The sequence below is a fragment of the Pelophylax lessonae genome (genome assembly GCF_965119305.1).
Source record: "Pelophylax lessonae genome assembly, chromosome: 8".
In the NCBI taxonomy this organism is placed as follows: Eukaryota; Metazoa; Chordata; class Amphibia; order Anura; family Ranidae; genus Pelophylax; species Pelophylax lessonae.
The window spans coordinates 191,814,443-191,838,904 of NC_138775.1; the positions used below are offsets into that span (position 1 = coordinate 191,814,443).

The 24,462-nt window shown below is 40.7% G+C and overlaps 1 protein-coding gene across 1 annotated transcript in view; it reads right to left on the reverse strand.

Moving 5' to 3' along the window:
• LOC309561964 (very-long-chain enoyl-CoA reductase-like) overlaps positions 1-24,462 on the reverse strand; it is a 100,291-nt gene that overhangs the window by 25,052 nt on the left and 50,777 nt on the right. The window contains exons 6-11 of the mRNA XM_082266054.1: positions 12,897-13,000; positions 5,147-5,262; positions 4,964-5,069; positions 4,050-4,122; positions 3,923-3,966; positions 2,532-2,589 (exon numbers count right to left, since the gene is read on the reverse strand). Coding sequence (XP_082122180.1) covers positions 2,532-2,589; positions 3,923-3,966; positions 4,050-4,122; positions 4,964-5,069; positions 5,147-5,262; positions 12,897-13,000 — 501 coding nt within the window. The remainder of the gene's footprint in view (positions 1-2,531; positions 2,590-3,922; positions 3,967-4,049; positions 4,123-4,963; positions 5,070-5,146; positions 5,263-12,896; positions 13,001-24,462) is intronic.

Here is a 24,462-nt window from a genome sequence, read left to right on the forward strand (position 1 = left end):
CTGCGGAGACAACATAACCCAGCTCTTGAGAATCAAGAAGACTACGTCTGTCAATGAGCGATAGAGAAAAAACAATGTGGTCTATAGGCTCCTTTGATTTTTTTTTTTTATGACCAGGCAAGGTCTCAGTGACGTCACTGGATTCCCATGTCCCATGGCTATACAAGGACCGGTAGCGAGTGGAGCTAGCATAAAAGATGGTAGACCGTGAAGACCGGAGGCAGATTTTTTTAATAAAAGGACTTGTCAAAAACCATCTCTTGTTTTTATTTACACTACATTGCTTTTTTTGGGCTTTATGGATAGGGGTACAAACTACACCATACTCCCATAGAGGGGCCGGGATCTGGGGGCATCCAAATTCCAATAGGCCTTCAGCCCACAGACCCCCCACAACTACCGCCCAGAGTTATCGTGAAGAAGCCCTTGTCCCCATCAACATGGGGACTGCCTGCTCAAATAAGTATCTAGTATGGATTTTTTTTTGGGGGGGGGGGCACGCCGTTTTCTTTGGCATGGTGTTTCCCCTTTACATCCATATCAGACTGAAGGGTCTGGTATGGTCTTGGAGTGGGACCCCACGTAATCCCCCCCCCCCCCCCCCTCCGTTTTGGCATGGGGTTCTCTTTCAAGATCCATACCAAACTCATATTACCTGGTATGGATCTTGGGGGACCTCATGCCTTTTTTTACATTTTGGCGTGGGGTTCCAATTTAAGACCCTCAGAGCACCACAAGTCAAATAATGATGATCCACCCCGTTTGCTACTTCTATTCAAATCAATGGGATGAAAGACGAACAAACGGCTCTCATAGGGAACTATTGATTTTGAATAGAGGCAGAGAAATGCTGCTAAAAGCTAATGCGCTCAACACGCATTAACGCAAATGCAAAAAGCTACTAAAAAGTGAATTTTTACAACTACTTTTTCCTGCCATTGGTAGTGGCTTTGCAGCTTGCTTTTTTCTATGCCCCTGTGCATTAGGCCTTAGAGTCTGCAAAAGACTTAAGACTGGGGTGGAGTTTCTCCTTCCAGCAGGACAACGACTGTAAACATACAGCCAGAGCTACAATGGAATGATTTAGATCAGGGATATGCAAACTGTCGCCCTCCAGATGTTGCAGAACTACAAATCCCATTAAGCATAGCAAGACTGACAGCCCCAAGCATGACACCCAGAGGCACAGGCATGTTGGGACTTGTAGTTTTGCAACAGCTGAAAGGCCACCATTTGCATATCCCTGGTTTAGATAAAATCTTATTCATGGGTTAGAATGTCCCAGTCAAAGTCCAGACTTCCAATTGAGAATCTTTGGCAAGACTTGAAAATTGCTGTTCACAGACGCTCTCCATCCAATCTGATAGAGCTTGAGCTATTTTGCAAAGCAGAATGGGCAAAAATGTCACTCTAGATGTGCAAAGCTGGCGAGACATACCCAAAAAGACTTGCAGCTGTAAACGCAGCAAAAAGTGGTTCTATAAAGTATTGACTCAGGAGGACTGAACACAAATGCACACCACACTTTTCAGATTTGTAAAAAATTTTGAAAACCGTTTTATCCTTTTCCTTACACTTCACAATTATGTGTCACTTTGTTGGTCTATCATAAAATCCCAATAAAATACATTACGTTTTTGGTTGTAACATGACAAAATGCGGAAAGTTTCAAGGGGTGTGAATACTTTTTCAAGGCACTGTAACCAGACTAACTGAATTTGTTTGTTTATGGGTCCCATTACAAGTATTCTTCTGATACCTAGGGCATTGTTAGACCACAGTATTCATTCCTTTAAAGCATTGCAAAATGTCTGCCCATGTGCCTAGTCTTGTGTATCTAAATAGATCTTCTGTGCAATAAAAATTATAGTAACAATCTAACTTGCTTCTCAAGTAAGCAGAAATTAAAATATTTGAAGTTCTAACCCTAAAACCATTAGTTGGCAAATACAGAGTAAAGAAATTCTAAATTCCTTAGGGACGTGCTAAAAAAAAAAAAAAAAAAAAAGTTTGAATGTTTCTACTCCAATCAGAAGTTTCCGATGCACCCAGCCTTGCAGCTCCACAGTACAGAGCTTAACTACAAAAATAGATAGGTAAAAAGCGTAGCCCAGGACCATCTTGTAGTAAGTAAAATCTGTTATTTTAGTGAAACATTTACAAATAAAAGCTCATTAGGCTAATGAAGGGAGAAAAATGCCCAAAACACATCCCCAACAGAGCAGTTACAAATGGCAGTAGGCTAACCCTCTGGTAGACATTACATGAAGAGGAGACAAAGGCAATAGTATTACTGAAGCCAGTCCCACACTGATGGTCATGAGCACTGTGCTGGTGTGCACTGCTCTTTCCTTTTGTGTTTTTATATAAAAAAATAAAATAAAAAGTCAGTGTATACTAAATTCTGAGTTGTACGTTGTAGAACTACCATGGCCGTATTTTACCCCTCTTTATGAAAATTAAAAGCTGATGTTATGTCCTTTATTTTAAGTAAACCTGTATTTCCTTAGACCAGAAAAAAGGGTACCTACCATCTGCTTTCAGACTGCTCAATGCTACATGAATGGAAAAATTACCAGTTTCACACATCTGTAAAAAGGAGAGATCTAATTAACAGTTCAGAAAAAGCTCAGTTCATCCAATTTGATAAAATATGCACATGTGAATAATAACAAGGACTTATAGTATCATGGCAACACTTCACACCAAAAGAATAGTCTGCTGCCAATTTCAGAGTGCAATGTGATGTGTGTGCTAAAACTCGAATGGGAATGCCTTCTGTAAGCTTCTGTCATTGAAAATTATTTACAGCACTCAAGACACAAAGAAAAAACACAAAAATGTTCTCTATAAGGACTTTAAACTAAATCCTGTTCTATCTAAATTGATATCCATACTGTATGCACGAAAGAGACACTACTTGGCCCCACCAGCATTTCATGAAAAAGTAGTCACCGAATGCACAAAACGTTTGTTTAAACAATTTGTATACAAGAATGACACAAAAATGTAGCCCAAAACCTCCCTCACCCCATCTAGAGCATATCTCAGCATTTTATTGTTCCATTAGCCTTTTTCTGTAGCAGGAAACCACTTCTACTACTTCCTCTAACAAGTTCACACTTGTAAAGACTTTGCAGGAATAGCAGCTAGGAGGAATCAGCACAGTGCCAAAGATATTGTCCTACTGACGCAGGTATGCCCCCAGAAATATATCTTCTCATACGCAGTGTGCAGGAAGGCTTATTGGGAGCACCTTGGTTTTTACTAAAAATGAATCAATATATGCAACTGAAAGAGGGGTAGGGTAAATTGAGTTCTGTAGACCAGCAAAGGAAAAAACAGCCAGGAGTGACAACATTGCATGGGGTTTCAGGGGACATACTAGCTCTGCTTTCATTGCCATCCTTCATCAATCAGCGCCCCCGCCCTCCCTGCCGCCATAATCTTTCAGTGCAACAGGGGTTAAGAAAGCAGAGGGAGCTGTGACAGGCATTCACTTTCACCTACCTTCTCCATCCATAGAAGGCATACTATAGTTCCTATGAAAAAAAAACGCAATTACAAGAATGGACAGATGACTGAAAGGTCCACCCCTCCATTCATAGAAGCTGTAGTACTTTTTTTATGAATGTAAGAGGAGGCAGAAGGGGTGAGGGGGTGTAGTCCGGTACTTTTGATGACAGCAGGTCACAGCTCCCTTAGCCCCATTAACCTTGACTGTATTGGAAGATTGCAGCAGCATTGAAGATTTAAGGAATGCAGGAGACAACAGCACAAGGGACACACTAAGTACGGTCCTTTGTGCTGATTTTAAGTTGAGCCTTAAAGGAATAAAGCATGAGAAAATGTACAAGCACTGCAGAGATGTGGTCTTCAATATTTGCATCCTAAAAATGCATTAAATTTCAGTTCTACTTACCAGAAAAATTACCATAGCCAAACTTATCTGCTTTTTTCCATATGCTGTGAAACATAGGACAAAAATATAGTTATAGAATTTCATTTAAGATTGTGTTTAAATACAGAATGAATTTAATGAAACTTACAGGGTGGAGTATAAAGAGGGTGGTTGATGTAGTATGCCAGCCATGCAGCAAATCCCCAGTAGTAAATACAGTTCTGTAAAACAGTCTGAATGTTATTCTTTCAAACACGTTTTCTAATATAAATCTCCATTGTGTTCGTGGCTTGACACAGGTTTGTAACTCCCATTTCCCTTCAACACTATCCAACACGTTGCCATTATTACATGTGGATCTACAATTCCTACCAGCTGGCTGTTATGGATTCATCTTTGCCATTTGCTGCCATTTTTCCTGAGAGGGGCACCAGGGCAGACTCTAAGCATTCCCCTGCTCTCTGTATAGAAACACGCACACATTCTTTGGGTAGGATCTCATTAGATAGAGGTCTGCATGTACCTTAAACCAAATGTCTCATTTTGGCTAGAGTGGAGAAGCATCAGAGTTTGGTGAGTTTTTACGGTTATCTAGGGCTCTGTTGGAACTTTCCCCACACTTCCTGACCTGCTGACATGTTTCACCTGGCAAGAAGTGTGCAACACAGGAAAAAAACTAAAGCAATTTTAGTAGAGTAGAGGAAGACTCAAACTATATTCAGCTTTTTATTGTTGTGCGTGTCCTAGCTGAACATTTAGTTCTTGTTATTCCTAAAAAATTAAAAATAGAGCTGGGAAGCCATATTCTGTGAGATATATAGGCTGAATAATGAATTTAAATGCCACCATATACTGCTCAGGCCAGAGTTTGGGGTGTCTCCTGCCCCTTCAACTCAGAATTACATCATCCCTATAGCAGTTTTATGTGAAATAGACTTGCTGGTCTGAAATCTCATTAGTAAAGCCCAGATTGTTCTCACTTTTAACTGAGCCCAGCTATAGTCTACTACAGTTCTAAGAATTTGTCTGGTTTATTACAATGGATTTAGAGAATGCCCTTACCTTAATAATGCTCTTCAGAGGTAATGTCCCATGGGAAAAGCGATGAACAAATAATGTTTCAATCAATCTTTTAATATAATGGAACGAATGACAACAGCATGCCAAGCTACAGAGGAATTAAAAAGAAGTTTTAGAAGGCTAAAATACTTTTATATTAAACGATTTTGTGGTCATAAAACTTACTGTACTACGGAGTGTGGACTGGATGTAAGAGTCATAGTTAACTCATAGAGGAAAGGGATCCGGAAATAGAAAAAGAAATATATAACAAGTGGGCCTGCGTATTCTAATAGGAAAACCTGGAACAGAAGAGAAAAAGTAAAAAAAAAAAAAATCTATAACTTAAAGCCCAATTGAACCTTCAGGTTTAAATAGTCTAAAGCTACCATACAGGCACAGATTTCTTCATCTATGCCAACAACTTGGATGGAGAAAGCTCTGCTGCCAACACCAGTGGTTACCTGTTCAGCCAGAGCTCTCTCTCCAACTCCGCAAGAGGCAATGTCAGACCTCTGCAGATAAACTTTTGCTTCCCCACAGAGAGCAAGGAGCCCCCCCCCCCCCCCCCCATTACACGTCAACGGACACTCAAGTATGTCCATTTTAAACTCTAGTTTTGGCTAGAATATGGAATGTTCAGGAACCCGGTCTGGTTTCTGTTGTCTTGGTCTTGTTGGCAAGATTTCCCCTTTGTCATCAAGAAAGTGATTGGAAATCCAAACTTTTACAGTTAAATAGGGTATGCGGTCTGATGCTACCAGTGATGCACCTACATCCCTTCATGAACAGATCTTAAAAAAAAAAAAATCAAAAGCATAGGTTTGCCCTTTACGTTACGTTTGACTTTAAATGACGTGCAACAAACATGGTCGTTAATACAGAGTGTACAACTTTATGGATAGATACAATTCTTCATTGCCTAAAAAAGCGATAATATATGGTCATTCTGAGTTGTAATAATTCCATAATAAAATTGTATAGTAACATTTTTCCAAATTTCAATACATGATAAAATTGAAAAATGCATCTTAAAAACTTAAGTTGAGTTTTAGGATGTAGTTATCAATGTTATGTTTTGACATTTGGAACAATTTTACTATGCATCAAAAGTATGGAATTATTGAAAATCAGCTTAATATTCCATTGATTTTTCGTATTGTAATGATGAATTTTATCTATTCATCAATACAATTGCACACCATGTGTGCAGCCAGATGCTGGCTAAATTGCCTGCGTCATGGTGGGACACTTTAGAACATCAGTTGTAGTGAGCCTGTGTTTCTCTAGCGTCCAATCTGGATACAGTGTAATTTCCTGAAGACAGAGAAAGCAAAGACACACCTGAGAGCAGAGGATCTTAGGATATGTACAGGGTTCGCACAGGAAGTGGACACCATGAACTACAAGTTCCAGCCGGCTGGGAGGAAGAACAGAATGTTGGGAGAGGAGATATTTAGCCTGGTCAGGGGAGGAGTCACTCTTGGGACCACGGCCTTTAGATGGGAGCAGGGACCTGGCCTAGTTGGTGGGGAGAGCCTAGGCAGGTGTATAAGCTTTCTGCCAGATTCCTGTTGGCGGAGTGACTGTCAGGGGTCACCCTCATCGTCCTGGGCGCAGATCCTGCTGAAAACTTAAGGTGTGCAGACAGGTGCCCTTCTCTAGTGAGAGATTCTACAGGAGTCTATCCTATTCAATCAAGCCCAATATTGGCCGGATTGGGTGAGTGAGCAAATGCCCATCCTCTATACACCCTAAAGAGACACTGCATGCAGACACCCCTATTCAACTTCTTTGCACTAAAGTTCAAACAAGGAGACCGTGAGCACATGCCATTTGCGGTTTTGGATACCATTACACAGATTTCCCTCTGGGCCCTTGTTAAGCTAGCTGAAGACATTGAAAAAGACATTGAAATATCCATCTGTGTACTGTGTGTACCTACCCACATTAAAGGGGAACTCTTCTCAGACTAAACATTATATTTTGGGTAATCTGTTGGGATACTCGTGTTTCAGAGTTTTTTTGGGCTTGTGGCATCAAGAGTTGAAGGGAGTAGTCTAACTAAAGGTCATTCTCCTTCCCTTTTTCTTACCTAGGGTCATAGGTCATACTGAAGCGGCCGGTTGCTACTATTCATACTACTAAAATTCTATATGCATGGTCTGTTTAGGTCTGTAAAAAGTAAGAGTTTTATACCAAAAGCATATTTGCCAAAGTAATTTTCTTTGCTCTCTGATTATTTTGTCGCAGTCTGATGTCTGTGTATTTGTAGTGCCATATTGAAATATGTCTGAACCAAGGGTGTTCGAGGTGTCGGGAGGCTTGCAGGGTCAAGGCAATGTTTGGGGTCAGTAATCTTCAAGCGGCCCTCATGGGAGTGGTGCTACATGTATTTGGTGGCTTTGTGTTTTGCGGTCCCAGGACAAACCAATGCTTTTTTTAAACTTTTACAGTTAAGAAATAAAAGGGAAATAATCTATTGGGTCAATGTCTAGATGAGAAAGGTCTATGATGAAAATCCCTTCATTTCTTCTTGTGTCTTTAGGACAGGAAGTAAAGAGGCATATCCACAGCAGGACATAGGGGTTTTAACCCTCTCCTACTTTATTAAAGGTTTGATTATGCATACACTTCTGTACCAGCCCAAGTACATTCAACATTGATGGGGAGCTCAAAGTGAAAGGGAGCACAATTCTAAAATCCCAACTGTCCAATGCTGCTGCGTGAGAACAAATGAACCATCAGTCAGTTGAATGCTTGCTAACTGGAGTGTCATAATGTGTGAAAGCTCGCAGTTCCCTTACTATGGGAATACATAGTGATGAATGTGTGTTGAGATGGCACACCATAGGAGAAGGTGGCATACTTTATATCTCTAAAGTCTTACAGTGCTCCTGCAACATGACAAATGTACAGAAACATTTGATATTAGCTAAATGTATTTTAACACATAACTTTTGCTTAGGAATCAGGCATTAAAGTTGTAAGGAAACAATGTAAAGAGATTAACTTTTGTGCTTTATGAATACTGCACTAATGTGAAGTTTAGACTGATGAGTAACCTGTAACTGTGAGAATGTTCCAGGACAGCAAACCTGAAAAAACGTTTGGCAACAATCAGAATCAGAACAAGCAGTTAAAATCCCCATCCACCCCTCGTCCCTCAGTTGAGATAAAATGTAGGCTACCTCCACTAGTGCACGAAGGGAACCATATATCCCAACACCAAAAAAGTCCAGGGTGGGAAGTAGGCCTGATGTCCTGGAAGAACCCAGGAACACTATTACCTGTAAGCCTGGCTGCAATTGTCTCCATCTATCAGGACAGCAAACCTTGGGGTATTAAAAAAAAAAAAAACACACATGTAATTCAGGCCTACCTTTGGACGGGACAACTGCCTGAAGTGTCTGGCAGTGGTGTCGTGGCTGGACCATGTGGCTGCTTTGCAGATCTGTTCCACAGATGCTCCTGTCCCCTCCGCCTAAAATGTGACCAACCATCTGGTGGAGTAGGCCTTAACCCAGAAGGTAATTGAGAACCTGCATTCCTAAAGACTGATGCCAGCCTGAACCATCTGGCAATCAAAGCCTATAATCCTTTTCTGGGCCCACTGGGAAAAAAAAAAAAAATAATGCTAGACTTAAATTATTTTTAGCTCTATGTAACTCAGGGGACACCACCTGTCATCCAAGCAGTGAAACTTCTCCTTTGGATCCTTCGGGTCATTACAAAAACTATTGGGATGTGAAACAGGGATACCTTTGGTTAATAGATCTGGTATCAATATGACCTTGTCCCATAAGATGGTTAGAAAAGGCTCTTTAACAAATAGGATCTGCCAACCTCCTACCCAAACGATGGTCAAAATAGTTAGAGATTTCTTTGATAGGTTCAAATGGTTGTCTAGTCAAGGCATCCAGTAGCTTTCATAAATCTCACTACCAGGGGGGTCGGTGCAACAGTTTTAAATCCAAAAATACCGATACCTCCCTCTTCCTACACCAACTGTATCACATTTTACAGATTGTTTTGCATAGATTTTTCTTGTAAACCTTTCTACTTGGCAAGAGTACCATTACTCTGTCTGAACAATCTTTTTTTTTTTTTTTGAAGATCTGCTGCTCTTGAACTAAGCAGTCAGCTGAAAGAACTCCGTTCTGGGGAGATGGACTGGATCATAGAGTAACAAAATCCGACCTGTTTGAAAATGTGTCACTTCTTCGAATGCATCAGCTTCCAGTGTTGAGAATCACATCCTCTTCGGCCACCATGGGGAAATCAGGATTAGATTGCATACTGGCTGACTTAACTTTTGTAGTACATGAGGAAGGAGGATCAGGAGGAGGAAAGGCGTAGGCCACACCAAAATGCCAGTACTGGGCCAGGGCATTGATGCCCATGGACTGACTCATGTAAAAGTAAAAACGAATGCTTTACCTTCCTGTTCTGTTGGCAAATCTATTTCTGGTACACCAAACCGGTCCAATAACTGTACAAACACTGGTTTATTTCTCCCTGACTGATGGTCATCCAATTTCAATCTGGCTCCATATTGGAAGACCTCTTCAAAATGGGCTGCAGAGCAGGTTCTGCCCAATATAAAACTTTCATAATTTTTGGACTATTGGCTGCGAGGCCAAACGGCAGGGCTCAAAACTGCCAAAGTCCTTGTATTGTCAATATGGGAACCTGCAGAAACTTGATGCTCTTGACAAATAGTAACATGGAGATAGAAGTCTGTCACCACTAATAAGTCCTTTAGGAGAGTCTCCTTGCACCATACGTACATACACACACATAATATATATATATATACATACTGTATATATACATACACACACACACACACACACACACACACACACAGTACAGACCAAAAGTTTGGACACACCTTCTCATTCAAAAAGTTTTCTTTATTTTCATGACTATGAAAATTGTAGAGTCACACTTCAAGAGGTAGTCACCTGAAATGGTCTTCCAACAGTCTTGAAGGAGTTCCCAGAGATGCTTAGCACTTGTTGGCCCTTTTGCCTTCACTCTGCGGTCCAGCTCACCCCAAACCATCTCGATTGGGTTCAGGTCCGGTGACTGTGGAGGCCAGGTCATCTGGCGCAGCACCCCATCACTCTCCTTCTTGGTCAAATAGCCCTTACACAGCCTGGAGGTGTGTTTGGGGTCATTGTCATGTTGAAAAATAAATGATGGTCCAACTAAACACAAACCGGATGGAATAGCATGCCACTGCAAGATGCTGTGGTAGCCATGCTGGTTCAGTATACCTTCAATTTTGAATAAATCCCCAACAGTGTCACCAGCAAAGCACCCCCACACCATCACACCTAATCCTCCATGCTTCACGGTGGGAACCAGGCATGTAGAGTCCATCCGTTCACCTTTTCTGTGTCTCACAAAGACACGTGGTTGGAACCAAAGATCTCAAATTTGGACTCATCAGACCAAAGCACAGATTTCCACTGGTCTAATGTCCATTCCTTGTGTTCTTTAGCCCAAACAAGTCTCTTCTGCTTGTTGCCTTTCTTTAGCAGTGGTTTCCTAGCAGATATTCTACCGTGAAGGCCTGATTCACAGTCTCCTCTTAACAGTTGTTCTAGAGATGTGTCTGCTGCTAGAACTCAGTGTGCCATTGACCTGGTCTCTAATCTGAGTGGCTGTTAACCTACGATTTCTGAGGCTGGTGACTCGGATGAACTTATCCTCCGCAGCAGAGGTGACTCTTGGTCTTCTTTCCTGGGGCGGTCTGCATGTGAGCCAGTTTCTTTGTAGCGCTTGATGGTTTTTGTGACTGCACTTGGGGACACTTTCAAAGTTTTCCCAATTTTTCGGACTGACTGACCTTCATTTCTCAAAGTAATGATGGCCAGTCGTTTTCCTGTACTTCGCTGCTTTTTTCTTGCCATAATACAAATTCTAACAGTCTATTCAGTAGGACTATCAGCTTTGTATCCACCTGACTTCTGCACAACACAACTGATGGTCCCAACCCCATTTATAAGGCAAGAAATTACACTTATTAAACCTGACAGGGCACACCTGTGAAGTGAAAACCATTTCAGGTGACTACCTCTTGAAGTGTGACTCTACAATTTTCATAGTCATGAAAATAAAGAAAACCCTTTGAATGAGAAGGTGTGTCCAAACTTTTGGTCTGTACTATATATATATATATATATATATATACACACACACACACACATACATACATACATACATACACACACATATATATATATATATATATATATATATATACATATACACACATATATACGTATATATATATATATATATATATATATATATATATATATATATATATATATATATATATATATATATATATATATATATATATCACACATACACAGAAACTTTTGTATTCCAGAAATGTGTTTTATGATCAGCCTGTACTTTTTATAGCAGCTAGCATTCAACAAATGTGGGAACAGAATACCAGAAACCGCTATGTGCTGAATGGGAATGACTACCTCTTAAGCTGCCAAATGTTTGATTCCCTACTGTGAGGCTGACACTTTGTCAGGGTCCCTGGGCAGCGGGTAAAGTGTTTTTTTTTTTTTTAGGGGGGGGGGTCTGTATATTCCAAATGGCACACAAAAAACTTCCCTCACTAGCTGGAAGATCTAGGAACTGCAGGAAATTTCATTGCACAAGGCAAGAAAAGGGACGGTCTTCCAACTTACTCTGAAGTCACTTAGGATATTTGTTACCGGATGCTGTAGGGGGTAAGAAGTAATGCCTTTAAATTTGACTTTGTTGCTAGGTCACATTTTTTAGGGTGTCATTATGGATCTGTTTAATAGCATACACTGCCTACAAGAGATTTTTCATGTCTTCAAGTGAAAACTGGTGTCTGGCCAGCTTTGACTCCTCCTTTTTAATGTCAAACTCCTCTCCCTACTCTAGTGAGCCGTGTTCAGAAAATGTTCCCCTTTCCTCAAAATCACTATTCCTGCCCAAGCTCTGCAAAGACAGGAGACCCTGTGAAAAAAGAACAGGTGAGGGGGGATCCCTCTAGAAGGACTCTCCTGCAAGGAAATTTCTACCCAGGCATAGCGGTCCACCGGTGAAAAGAATTCCTCCTGCGTGGGCCCATTGCCTAAAGAAGGGATTAGGGTAGTGGACAAGACCACTCTAAAAGATTGAAACATGGCCACCATTTCAAACTGCATCGTGGACATAAAGTCCTTCATGAGGGCCAAGGTTTCCAGTCCAATGGTCTGTAAAAAAACAAACATTCTGTTCTGTGGTAGGAAACAATCTAAACTTATGGACAAGGGTGTGTGGGGGGAATTTTAATTGCTTGTTCTGATTGTGTTTCCTGTCAGGTTTACTGTCCTGGAAGATGATTAAATAAAAAAAAATTTAATAAAAAAACATTTATTTATTTATTTTTTAAAAAGGGCCACATTATGTCCGAGGGCTGCACTAACTCAAGAAAAATAAGTAGGACTTATTAGTCCCCGTTCACACTAAGGCGACCTGTGAGGCGAACTGGTCGCCTCACAGGTCGCCGTAGGTCGCCTCCTATAGGGAAGCTGCGGACCTCGGAGGTCGCGGTGCGAAGTAGCGTCGCCCCTATGTGAACGGGGCCTTACTATTATGCCAATAATTGCTACCTACATCATTTTACCAAATAAACATTCGCCGGTATATTAGGCTGGAATATAAGCTTTCACATGGAAAACAACTTTGCCTTCATTCAATTCAATGCTCTAAACATGGGACATCAAGCAGGAGTAAATGAGCAGCAAGTGGCCCAAAAAACAGCAGTTTGGCATACCTTGTGTAAAGCTATCCATTCCATTTTGTTGTACTAATTCTTGATAACGTACAAAAAACAGATAAACTGGAAGTAGATATAACCAATGGCAGTGGAAAAAAAATTATATAATACCATAGTCCATCCAATCTGAGGGCCCAAATCCCTGAAATATAAGGTAGCTGTTGTGCCAACTGGTAGGTCCTGCAGTATTTCTTCATCTTTCAGTGATCTGCCTTCTGTAACAAGCATAAAAAAAATTACTTGACAAGAAAGGTAATAAATTTGATTCTGAAACAGCTGCCAATGCAGCAGAAATGCCTTGCAACAGCAGGGAAAAAAAAAAACGTATAGAAAAAATGGCAAGTATTTACAAAGGCACAGTGCATTTAATTTTCCTTCTATACCATGCACCATCATAAAACTGGATTGTTAATCTATGGTCTAAGTTTGCGGTTATGAGAACATATTAAAGCAGTCTTAAACCAAAGACTCAAAAGTTTAATATATTGCAGCTTACCTAGTGCGGTAGCTATATTTCTTCTTTAGGCTTTCCATTATTTTTAACACGTAATTCAGTCAGTAACACTTCCTGTCATAAGGCGGATTCACACCAGCTGCTGCACTGCGATCGGGCGAGATTAGGACAGTGATGGTGCACTGAGCTCGAGTGAGTGCACTTACAGTGCTTTGCGAATGTATTTGACCCCCTTGAACTTTGCAACCTTTTGCCACATTTCAGGCTTCAAACAAAAGATATAAAACTGTAATTTTTTGTGAAGAATCAACAACAAGTGGGACACAATCATGAAGTCGAATGAAATTTAGTGGATATTTCAAACTTTAACAAATAAACTGAAAAATTGGCCGTGAAAAATTATTCAGCCCCTTTACTTTCAGTGCAGCAAACTCTCTCCAGAAGTTCAGTGAGGATCTCTGAATGATCCAATGTTCACCTAAATGACTAATGATGATAAATGGAATCCACCTGTGTGTAATCAAGTCTCCGTATAAATGCACCTGCACTGTGATAGTCTCAGAGGTCCGTTTAAAGCGCAGAGAGCATCATGAAGAACAAGGAACACACCAGGCAGGTCAGAGATACTGTTGTGGAGAAGTTTAAAGCCAGATTTGGATACAAAAAGATTTCCCAAGCTTTAAACATCGCAAGGAGCACTGCGCAAGCGATAATATTAAAATGGGAGTATCAGACCACTGCAAATCTACGAAGACGTGGCCGTCCCTCTAAACTTTCAGCTCATACAAGGAGAAGACTGATCAGAGATGCAGCCAAGAGGCCCATGATCACTCTGGATGAACTGCAGAGATCTACAGCTGAGGTGGGAGACTCTGTCCATAGGACAACAATCAGTCGTATACTGCACAAATCTGGCCTTTATGGAAGAGTGGCAAGAAGAAAGCCATTTCTTAAAGATATCCATAAACAGTGTCGTTTAAAGTTTGCCACGAGCCACCTGGGAGACAAACCAAACATGTGGAAGAAGGTGCTCTGGTCAGATGAAACCAAAATCAAACTTTTTGGCAACAATGCAAAACGTTATGTTTGGCGTAAAAGCAACACAGCTCATTACCCTGAACACACCATCCCCACTGTCAAACATGGTGGTGGCAGCATCATGGTTTGGGCTTGCTTTTCTTCAGCAGGGACATGGAAGATGGTTAAAATTGATGGGAAGATGGATGGTGCCAAATACAGGACCATTCTGGAAGAAAACCTGATGGAGTCTGGTCTTCCAACAAGACAATGATCCAAAACATAAAGCAAAATCTACAATGGAATGGTTCACAAATAAACATATCCAGGTGTTAGAATGGCCAAGTCAAAGTCCAGACCTGAATCCAATCGAGAATCTGTGGAAAGAACTGAAAACTGCTGTTCACAAACGCTCTCCATCCAACCTCACTGAGCTTGAGCTGTTTTGCAAGGAGAAATGGGCAAAAATGTCAGTCTCTCGATGTGCAAAACTGATAGAGACATACCCCAAGTGCCTTACAGCTGTAATCGCAGCAAAAGGTGGCGCTACAAAGTATTAACTTAAGGGGGCTGAATAATTTTGCACGCCCAATTTTTCCATTTTTTATTTGTTAAAAAAGTTTGAAATATCCAATAAATTTCGTTCCACTTCATGATTGTGTCCCACTTGTTGATTCTTCACAAAAAATTACAGTTTTATAACTTTATGTTTGAAGCCTGAAATGTGGCAAAAGGTTGCAAAGTTCAAGGGGGCCGAATACTTTCGCAAGGCACTGTATTTTTCTTTAAAAAAAAAAAAAACTAACATCCTAAAGTTCAATTATGGGCCACATTGGTGCAAGGCAGTGTTTGCCTTTTGCTGAAAAAGCAAAAACATACAACACTTTTACAATACTTTCAGTGCATCGTGCCGGCATTTTACCTTGTCCATGCGGTGGGACTGCGCTGGAACAGCCGCCCAATGCAGTCCCACTGCATCTGGTATGAATCTACCCTTAGGTTGTTTCTACTCTGGATGGAGGATCAACCGAGACACCTTTGGAAAGCAGCATTGTAAATGTGGGGAGAGGATGGTGTTAGATGCACTAGCAGATTTAGTTGGGCTTGCCTACCAAATTAAAGGGATCGTAAAAGCAGAAGGTTTTTATATATATATATATATATATATATATATATATATATATATATATATATATATTTTTTTTTTTTTTTTTTTTTTTTTTTTTTATTATTTATTTATTTCTATCAATCTATCTATATTTTTTTTTTTTAACAAAAGAGAAATTTATTACGTAGGTGAAACCGGACAGAAGTTGCAAGCGAGGATGAATTTGCACAGACATGCCATAAAGTAACATAAAGAAGTTAGTTTCTGCACACCCGTGGGACATCATTTTTCACAACCGGACCACACTATAGAAGACCTCAATGTTTTAGTTCTTAAAAGGGAATTTCAGAACTATCCAGGAAAGGAAAAAACTTTTGAATTAAGAATGATACTTATTTTTGACACAAAAAATAACGGATTAAATTTAGATATGGGTTACCTTACTCATTATCCCACAGTTTTATGACCCCCTTTGTGACTATCCCCCCCACCTTCCCCCTTGTCTTCAGCTCTCCCTCTGTCTTATCTCACTAACTATGCTAGTTTTATTACCATTGCCAGTTAAATTTGTTTATGCTTGTTTGGTTTTCTCAAACACCTACAAGGAGCATCAGGAATATGCAGTATGTGTCCTACTTTAAGTATCTAGGCAGCAACCCTAAGATATGTACGAATACTTTTTCCAATTTTATATATGCACTGATAAAAATCAATACCAATCGCCCATCTGGGAAAAAGTAAATCTAGGGGGGGACCTTCAGAAGCTAAGACTTCTATTTGCTACCCATGCCGACCACATTTTTTCACACTTTTGGGGGCGGTTACGACCCATATAGGTAAGGCGGTAGAGAGGAAGCACTGCATTGATCTCCAAGGTACCTTTGTCAATTTCCATTTAGTAAGTATTGTCTAAGTACTTGTATTGTATACATGTATTCGAAAATGTTTTACTAATATGGCACAGAGTCCTGATGCCACCACCTGCCTAAATCTGTGGGTCTGGTATAGATCTGAGATGCGATAGAGTGGGATTACCCCACAGAGGAGTATGTGGGGGAGACCGTGTTTGGTTTACACAGAGCCATCATCACCTGTTTCCAAACAAAAATAGTGGTTTTCATTGGGGAAGTAATATTAGGGTTCAAACGAGGGCCCCTATAAACCAGGTTGCTTTATTTCGAGTAAGAACCCAGCAGCGCCGCCTCCAGGTTAACTGTGGGGGTTGGATCTATTCTGCTCAAACCACCAGCATACCATTACAAGCGCCGCTGCCCAATAGTACCTTCTAAAGCAGGGCAGAGCCAATCCCTATTCAAAGAAAGCTGTAGGGTAGCTCTGGCTAGCCTGGGGGGTAGAGTCTGCCCAAATGAATGATGTTATGGTTTGCTCGAGTTTTAAAAAGAAGGCGCCAGGAACTGGCACTGGTGTTTGTCTAAAAATATACACAAACTTGGAGATGAAGGTCATCTTAAGATTCACCCTGCCCACTAACGTAAGTGGCAAGGTTTTCCAGATCGAGCATTTTGAAAGAACACTGCAAAACTGGGTACAAATTGTCAACCAGGTATGTAGAGAAATTTCTCTAAATTGAAACCCCCAAGTACTTAAAATGAGACACCCACTTAAGAGGTGCCAGGATGGTTGGAGAGGGCGCTGTATGGGTAAGGAAAAGCACAGATTTCTCCCAATTTATTTTAATACTGGAGTAACTACCAAAGGTATTTATAATACTAAGGGCAGCAGTTAGGGATTGTTGAGCATAATTTAAATACAAGAGGGTGTTCCTCAGCATAGAGGGATATCTTTTTAATCAGAGGTTCAACCAGTATGCCCCAAACACTAGAAGACTTCCTGATCAAGATTGCTAAGGGTTCAAGTGTCAGTGCAAACAAGCCCGGGGAGAGGGGGCATCCTTGCCTGGTACCTCAGCAGAGTGGGAATGGGTCAGATAACGTGTTCTTAATCCTTACCCTGGCTGTGGGAGCTGAATATAGGAAATCAATTGGGATCCAAAGCCAAACCAATGTAACACCATCCATAAGTAATCCCACATGAAAGTCTGAGTTGCTATATTGACGGGCAACTCAAACCGTTTGTTGAAAGTTTACCCTCTTGTGAAGGATACTCCACACTTCCATATTTTGGAAGGCCTCCACATCGATGAACACACCATTCTGGTGGCCATCGACGTGGAGGCCTTATATAGTTCCATACCTCATGATAGAGAGGTATCTGTATTACAATGTATTTTATCTCAAAAAAGTCCTATGACCACTCTTAGTGAATTCATAGTGTCCTCCATTGATATCATCCTCCGACACAATTTTTTTTAAATTTTTTTTTTAATTCCTAGATTCCCACTTCCTCCAGGTGCAGGGTGTGGGGGAGGGGGCTGCACCGCCTCACCGGGGAATTCCACCGCACTCACAGCTGGGGATTACAATTATCCCCGGGGAGAAAACATCCTCCAGCAGGACAGCTGCAATCAATTAAAGCATCAATTACTACTTCAGGATGGATACATAGCACCGTCAGTTTGGAGCAGTATCTCCACGACGGAGGTTGTGTATCCACTCCAGAGAGCATTCTAAGACTACACCTGATGTAGGGGATTCGTTTTACATGGTATGAGAAATCTTTCTGATAGACGCTTTACCACTGTTCTTTGGGATTACATAAGGCACCTTGTTTTGATGTGCACCAGCACATAATAGCTATGGTGACCTCTGTCAGTGCAATCGGTGGTTGCCAAGCTAACACTCATTTTATTTGTCATTTCTAATCGCCATTTAACTATTATACATTTGTATGACATATGTATGAGATGAATTGGGATGACTAATACATTTTTACTTTCCTGTTCCTGTTCACTCATGATTATTAACAACTTTTTCCTTTTTTTATATAATTCTCTATATCCCTGAAAACTCCACTATACAAAAATCCTTTTTGATTTTTTCTAACGGTCACATCTGGTTATCTATATGGACATTTGATATCCGTCCGGAAACCTTGTGACTCTGACTTTGCGGTGGGATTTCCACTGCCAATGCGGTGCCATTTTTTGATGTATGATCATGTACACCTGCAGTATACCGGTCAGCTAAAATCAAGGATCCATTACAATTGGGTGCATATCGTGTCTTGGGATATTTGTTCTTGAAGCCCCGTTTGCATGCGAGTACTGTGCTAAGTTGTATGTGATATGTGGTACAGTATATTTATACTATTGTACATGTATATGATTTTGCTATTCTCCATTATTGTTTTTCCTAAAAAAATATTTTATACCTATAGAGATAGTCATTTTGAGAGTTTGTGGTCATTCTGTGTCACCTCTGAAGGACATACACTTCTATAGTTCGAAACATGTTGGGTGCCACCCACTCACCAAATGACTACTCTCTGCATCGGCTGTCAACGTGTCTGTGGTAGTGAGCCCTTATAGATCCCCAGCTCAGGATTCCCCAGGGCGCGGAGTCTAAGCCCCAGCCTGCTTCTTCACCAGGGCCCCTGATGGTGGGGATGGACTTGCAGCAGACTGGAACCAGGTCGCGGCCCCCAGGTAGGCCCAGCTGAGAATGTGGAGACCGCTGGCGTGTGCAGGGTAAACAGGAGACAAGCCGAGGTCAGGACAGGCAGCAGACAAACGTAGACGGAGAAACATAGCCGGGTCGGTACACAGGAGATCAGATACAATAGCCAAGGGATACACGGACGGGAGCTCAGAGAACAGCGAAGTTGCTCAAGCAAGGAACAGTGCACTGAGCATGTGTATATATAGGGAAGCAAACAGGGAGGTTACCCAGGAAGTAATTGACAGGAACAGGATATAACCCACAGTGGAGCAGGCGACGCCCATAGGAAACAGAAGCCCAAACACCACATGTGAAGGGAGGCAAAACAGAAGCACTGCAGCAAGGAGGTAAGAATATACAGACAAAACTATAGGCTAACTTGTGACATTGGCATTAGCCAACTGTTGATATTGTGTTTTTATGTACTGTGCATTCTATGTATACCAATACGTTATTTCGACTCCCATTTAGTATACTGTAGGATTTACTCAGTGTTTTTATACACTTATTCTGTTTGTGATATTTTTTCAAAACAATTTATGATTTTACCGTCTGATGGCGGTCATTGAGTCCTAGAGGGATACAAGGCACATTTTCATACGTGTCCCCAGTTTTCTGGTATAACAGTTGTTTCTCAGCAGCCCTCACCCACAGAAGAATCACCTCCCGATGGCTACCTGCAGGTCCCCATATACACCTCGATCCCCTGTCCCTGAATACCTGGTCTCAAGCTCTCGAGACCCGGTTTCTGCTGAGGATAGGGTTTCTGGCCTATGGCCTGTTGATATTGACCTCAAAAGTTATGCACCCAGTAGTCTTGAACAGCCCCAGCCAAAATAGGCTCTACTCCGTTATCAGTAATCCAGTAGCGGGATAAATGCCACATACGGCGTGTAGGATCTACAGACATACAGATCCTTAGGAGCATTGGAGTATGGTCTGAAATCCCCCGAGGGAGAATAGACACCTCCTGCACCTTAGCTAGCACGGGTTTGCTGACAAACCAAGTCAATTCTAGACATTGTGGCATGAGTAGCCAAATGGCAAATATAATTTCTGCTGGTAGAGAATTTCCAGCGCCGCACATCAATAAAAATGAAATGTGGAGGCCCATCTAGAGAGGGGTGAAGCCATATTCACATCTGGAGTGAATCTGTCAAGACACAGACATTGAGTCATATTAAAATCCCCCGCAATAATTTCATTGGTCGGGTAGGCAGCAAGTAATTGAGTCAAACTAGTAGGCAATTCAGTGTTAGCAGGTGGTGGGATGTTGAGGCTCACCACTATCATAGGAACATTAGCAAATATTGCGTGTAACAGCACAAATTTACCCTCTGGGTCCAAATGTAGATCAAGGAGCGTAAATGGTTAAAGTCTTACAGATCAGAACACTCACTACTCGTGAGTAGGAGTACATAGTGTGGTAATAGTGACCCACCCAGGGTTTTTTAAGGCTCAAGACCTTACTCCCTGTCAAGTGTGTCTCTTGTAAAAAACATACATCAGGGTTATAGGATGGCAAATATTTAAATACTAGAAAACGCATGATTTTTGCATTTAGACCCCAGAAATTCCAGGAAAGAACATTTAAATAAGCCATACGGTGTATTTTTATCACATCCCGAAAGTACACAAAAACCTACAGAATCCACCTGGTAGACCGATAGTTACGGCCATGGATAGTATCACTAATCCATTCTCCCCAATATGTAGATCAGTTTCTGCAGCCCTTGGCCCAAAATCTTCCATCCTATATCTGGGATGGGGTTCATTTGTTGGAGCTACTGACACCGTATAGTTGGGAGTCCACGTACATGTGGACTCGGTCCCTTATGGATCATCCTACCATCAATCCATCTCAAGCTCAGTTCATTGTGGAGGCAACCAGCTTTTGCCTTACACACAACTATTTTCTATTTGATGGAGACTTTTACTTACAAGTCAATGGCACCGCTATGGGGTCAAATTTTGCACCCAGCTATGCCAATTTGACTATGGGGATGTGGGAGGACAATTACGTCTGGAATAATAATCCGTATGCCTCCCATATTGTTTTTTATGGAAGATACATAGACGACATCATTGTTGTCTGGGATGGCCCTGAATCTTCACTTCTAGAATTTGTCAGTCATTGTAACACCAACAATTATAATTTATCCTTTACCTCAGTTCATCATTCTGCAGAATTGGCTTTTTTGCATCTTCTCTTGTACCACAATGAAGGAAAAATAGAGGCTAAGAACTACACCAAGCCCACAGCGGGTAATTCCTTCTTGCATTTTAGGAGTTGCCACCATCCCAGGTGGATTAACAACATCCCTAAGAGCCAGTTCTGCAGACTCAGAAGGAACTGCACCAACGATGGAGACTATATAGAACAGAGTGTCCAATTAAAGAAAAAATTTACTGAAAAGGCTTTCCCTGAACCTCTTCTAAACCATGCTCAAAATATGTATTTGACTGGCCATGCATGTAATAAGAGGGATCCACTCGATACAGAGGTTACCACACCTAGATTTTTGACCCAATTTCACACAAAGTTTAAAAAAAATGGAGAAAATCCTGGTAAAACTTTGGCTGATTCTCTTGGAGGACCCCCATTTAAGGGAGAATTTACTACCTAAACCTAAGGTCGCCTATAGAAGAGCGAAAAATATTAAAAGTATGGTGGCCCCTAGTAAGCTGAAGTACCCACCCACATCACTTTTAGAAAGACCTTGTTTAATTCCACTTATAGGCATGTTCCAATGCCGAAAAAGATTATGCTTGACCTGTAAACACGTGACACATTTAAAACATTTAAAGTAAAAGGAAAAACATATCCCATGACAATTCTACAATTGCTCCACAGAGTTTGTCATATATTGTCTTACATGTCCATGTAGTCTATTTTACGTAGGTAGGACAATCCGCACCCTGAGGAAGAGATTTGGTGAACATCGTAGATTTGTAGAAGCTGGCGATGATAAACACAGTGTTCCACGCCACTTCCTGTTACATCATGACAAACCATCTCTTGGTCTCAGGGTGTGGATTATAGAGTCTATACCTGCTACTTTCACGCCAGCAGAACGCTTTAAAAGACTATGCCAAAGGGAGGCCTATTGGATCTACAGTTTAGATACTCTAGTGCCGGGTGGCTTAAACGAGGAAATTGAGACCAACTCTCTTATTTAATCTTACTTAATATCCTTTGAATTAGGTTTTCTTGTTTGATTCGGCTTTTATAGATTATAATACCCAATATTAATCTTTCACAATAGCGATCTATATGGTTGGAAATATTCAACTGGTTTTAAGTGGTTTTATCAGTGGATGTTTTTATAACAATAGTTTTTATAACAATAGCTCATATATATTTTTATGTATAGATAACATTTTTATATATAAATAACATTTTTATATAAAGATAATTTATTATATATATATATATATATATTTATATTTATTTTTAAACCTTCTGTGACATTTTTACATATAATTCATTATTTGTTATCATCCATTATTATTTAATATAATTTTATTATAATTGTGTATTTTTATTTTATTATTTTTTCCTTTTTATATTTAATTTTTTTTATATTTATTTATTTCTTTAATTTATTTTTATTTCTATTTTCATTCTAATAATTTCCATCTGATTTGTGATCATCATCTATTTCCATATATACTTATATATCATTATTCATTTTCATTTCTTAACCACTGCTTGAATTAGTTGCACAATGTACATTGTTAGTAAGATGTCCAGTTAATTGTATTACTTGCACTATATGAGTATGTTGCAGCCGTTCTGCCGATTAGGCAGATGTGGCGAACTTTAGGACCCAGTAGGTCCTGCCTCTCTGCCTATTTAAGCCCTTATCCAAAATGGCGCATCATCGGCCTGAAGAAGGAGCGCATGCTCCGATAACGCTTCGCCGGCGCGATTACGCATCCCGGAAGGGACGTCAGGACGGTAGTGGTGTGTCCCCGCGATCGGGAAGTGCCGTTCTTCCATCGGCTACAACCTAACGCCCAGAGAGCGCTCGAGCCATCCTGAAATAGGACACCGGGATCTATTGCCTGCATATACTATGATGCTTATGATGCTTCTTTTACATACATCCTTGTGAGTACCTTTCTATCGGTCAACTCTAAATAAATCTCAATATACTGCACTTAGAGTGGCGCCTGTGTTCTCTTTTCAGTTCGCCACAAGCCCCTTCTACTTGCCATCAGAGCAGCCTACTGAGTGTGGTTGTTTGAGATTTAGTTTTTATGGACTTTAAGTACAGTTACCATTGTGATGATATGTTGACTGTATCAGTGTATATTCCCGTGTTCATAAGTGGAGCTTGTGAGGTTTTTTGACATTTCTTCCCCCGCTGTGCGCCAGTTTTTACCATTTTGTCAATCCTAAGAAGGGGCAGTAGTGTAGATGAGATGATGTCTACTCATAGAAGCCCATATTGAAGCAGAAGGCAGCTAATGGAGCAATGAAGGACATATGGAAAGAACCCAGATCACAATCTGGGCAGCATATTGATCCATTGCATGGCTTCCTCCGGTCTTGTAATGAAAGGGCACCGACTCTCCAACCTGGTATCTTAGCCTGGCCGGGAACAGCATGCTGTATTTTAAGCCTTTGTGATGGAGAGCCTGCTTCACAGCATCAAATGAGTTGCTGTTTTCCAATCAGTTTTCATGCAGGCAAGGTGTGAAGAACGAGCCTTTCATGTTAAAATGTTAATAAACAAACATTAACATGTTCAGTACCAGATTTGTGTTAAAAATTCTTTATTTTTCAAAACTTGATGTACAAAATATCGGCCCATACCGATACTTTGTGACCAAAATATTGGTATCGGTCCTGAAAAAAACATCGGTCTATCCCTAGTAAGCACAGTGTCAGTGGTAAATGGTTTATCTCAACTGTCTAAGCTGCCACTTTTGCTGGATAGCCTGGTCTGTTAAAGGATGTAAAAAAAAAAAAAAAAAAAAAAAAAGATTTACTGACAGATTGACAGGAAGAAGCCTAAAAAACGGAATGCATCCACTACATCCAAGAATTGGTAATCTGCAATACATTTTAGTTTTTGGTTTAATACAGCTTTAATTCATTCATAAAAAGATAACTATTTCTATACAAAAAGTGCTCTTATCCTTATTGCCCCTTTTCCTTGACCTCGCTCCCCTCTCTCTCCAGATACCCACTAATTCAAAAGCAATTGCCTCAGGTATTTGTTTACATCTCACACCATGTCTTCAGGGTTCTGGTGTTGCATGGGCAATACATTTTTTTTATAAACTTCCATGGTACCATCTTCTGATGCTGGAGACACTTAGGCCATAGATCCATAAAACATTTGGCACTTCTGCACAAGTGAGGCCAAGGCAATGCAGATCTGTGGCCATGATTTAAAGTGGAGTTCCGGGCACAGATGTCATTTTTTAATAAACATACCCCCGGGACAGTCAGGGCTCGCACATTCCACAATGGCTAGCCTCTGATCTGTCCCGGTTCGCACTTACCTT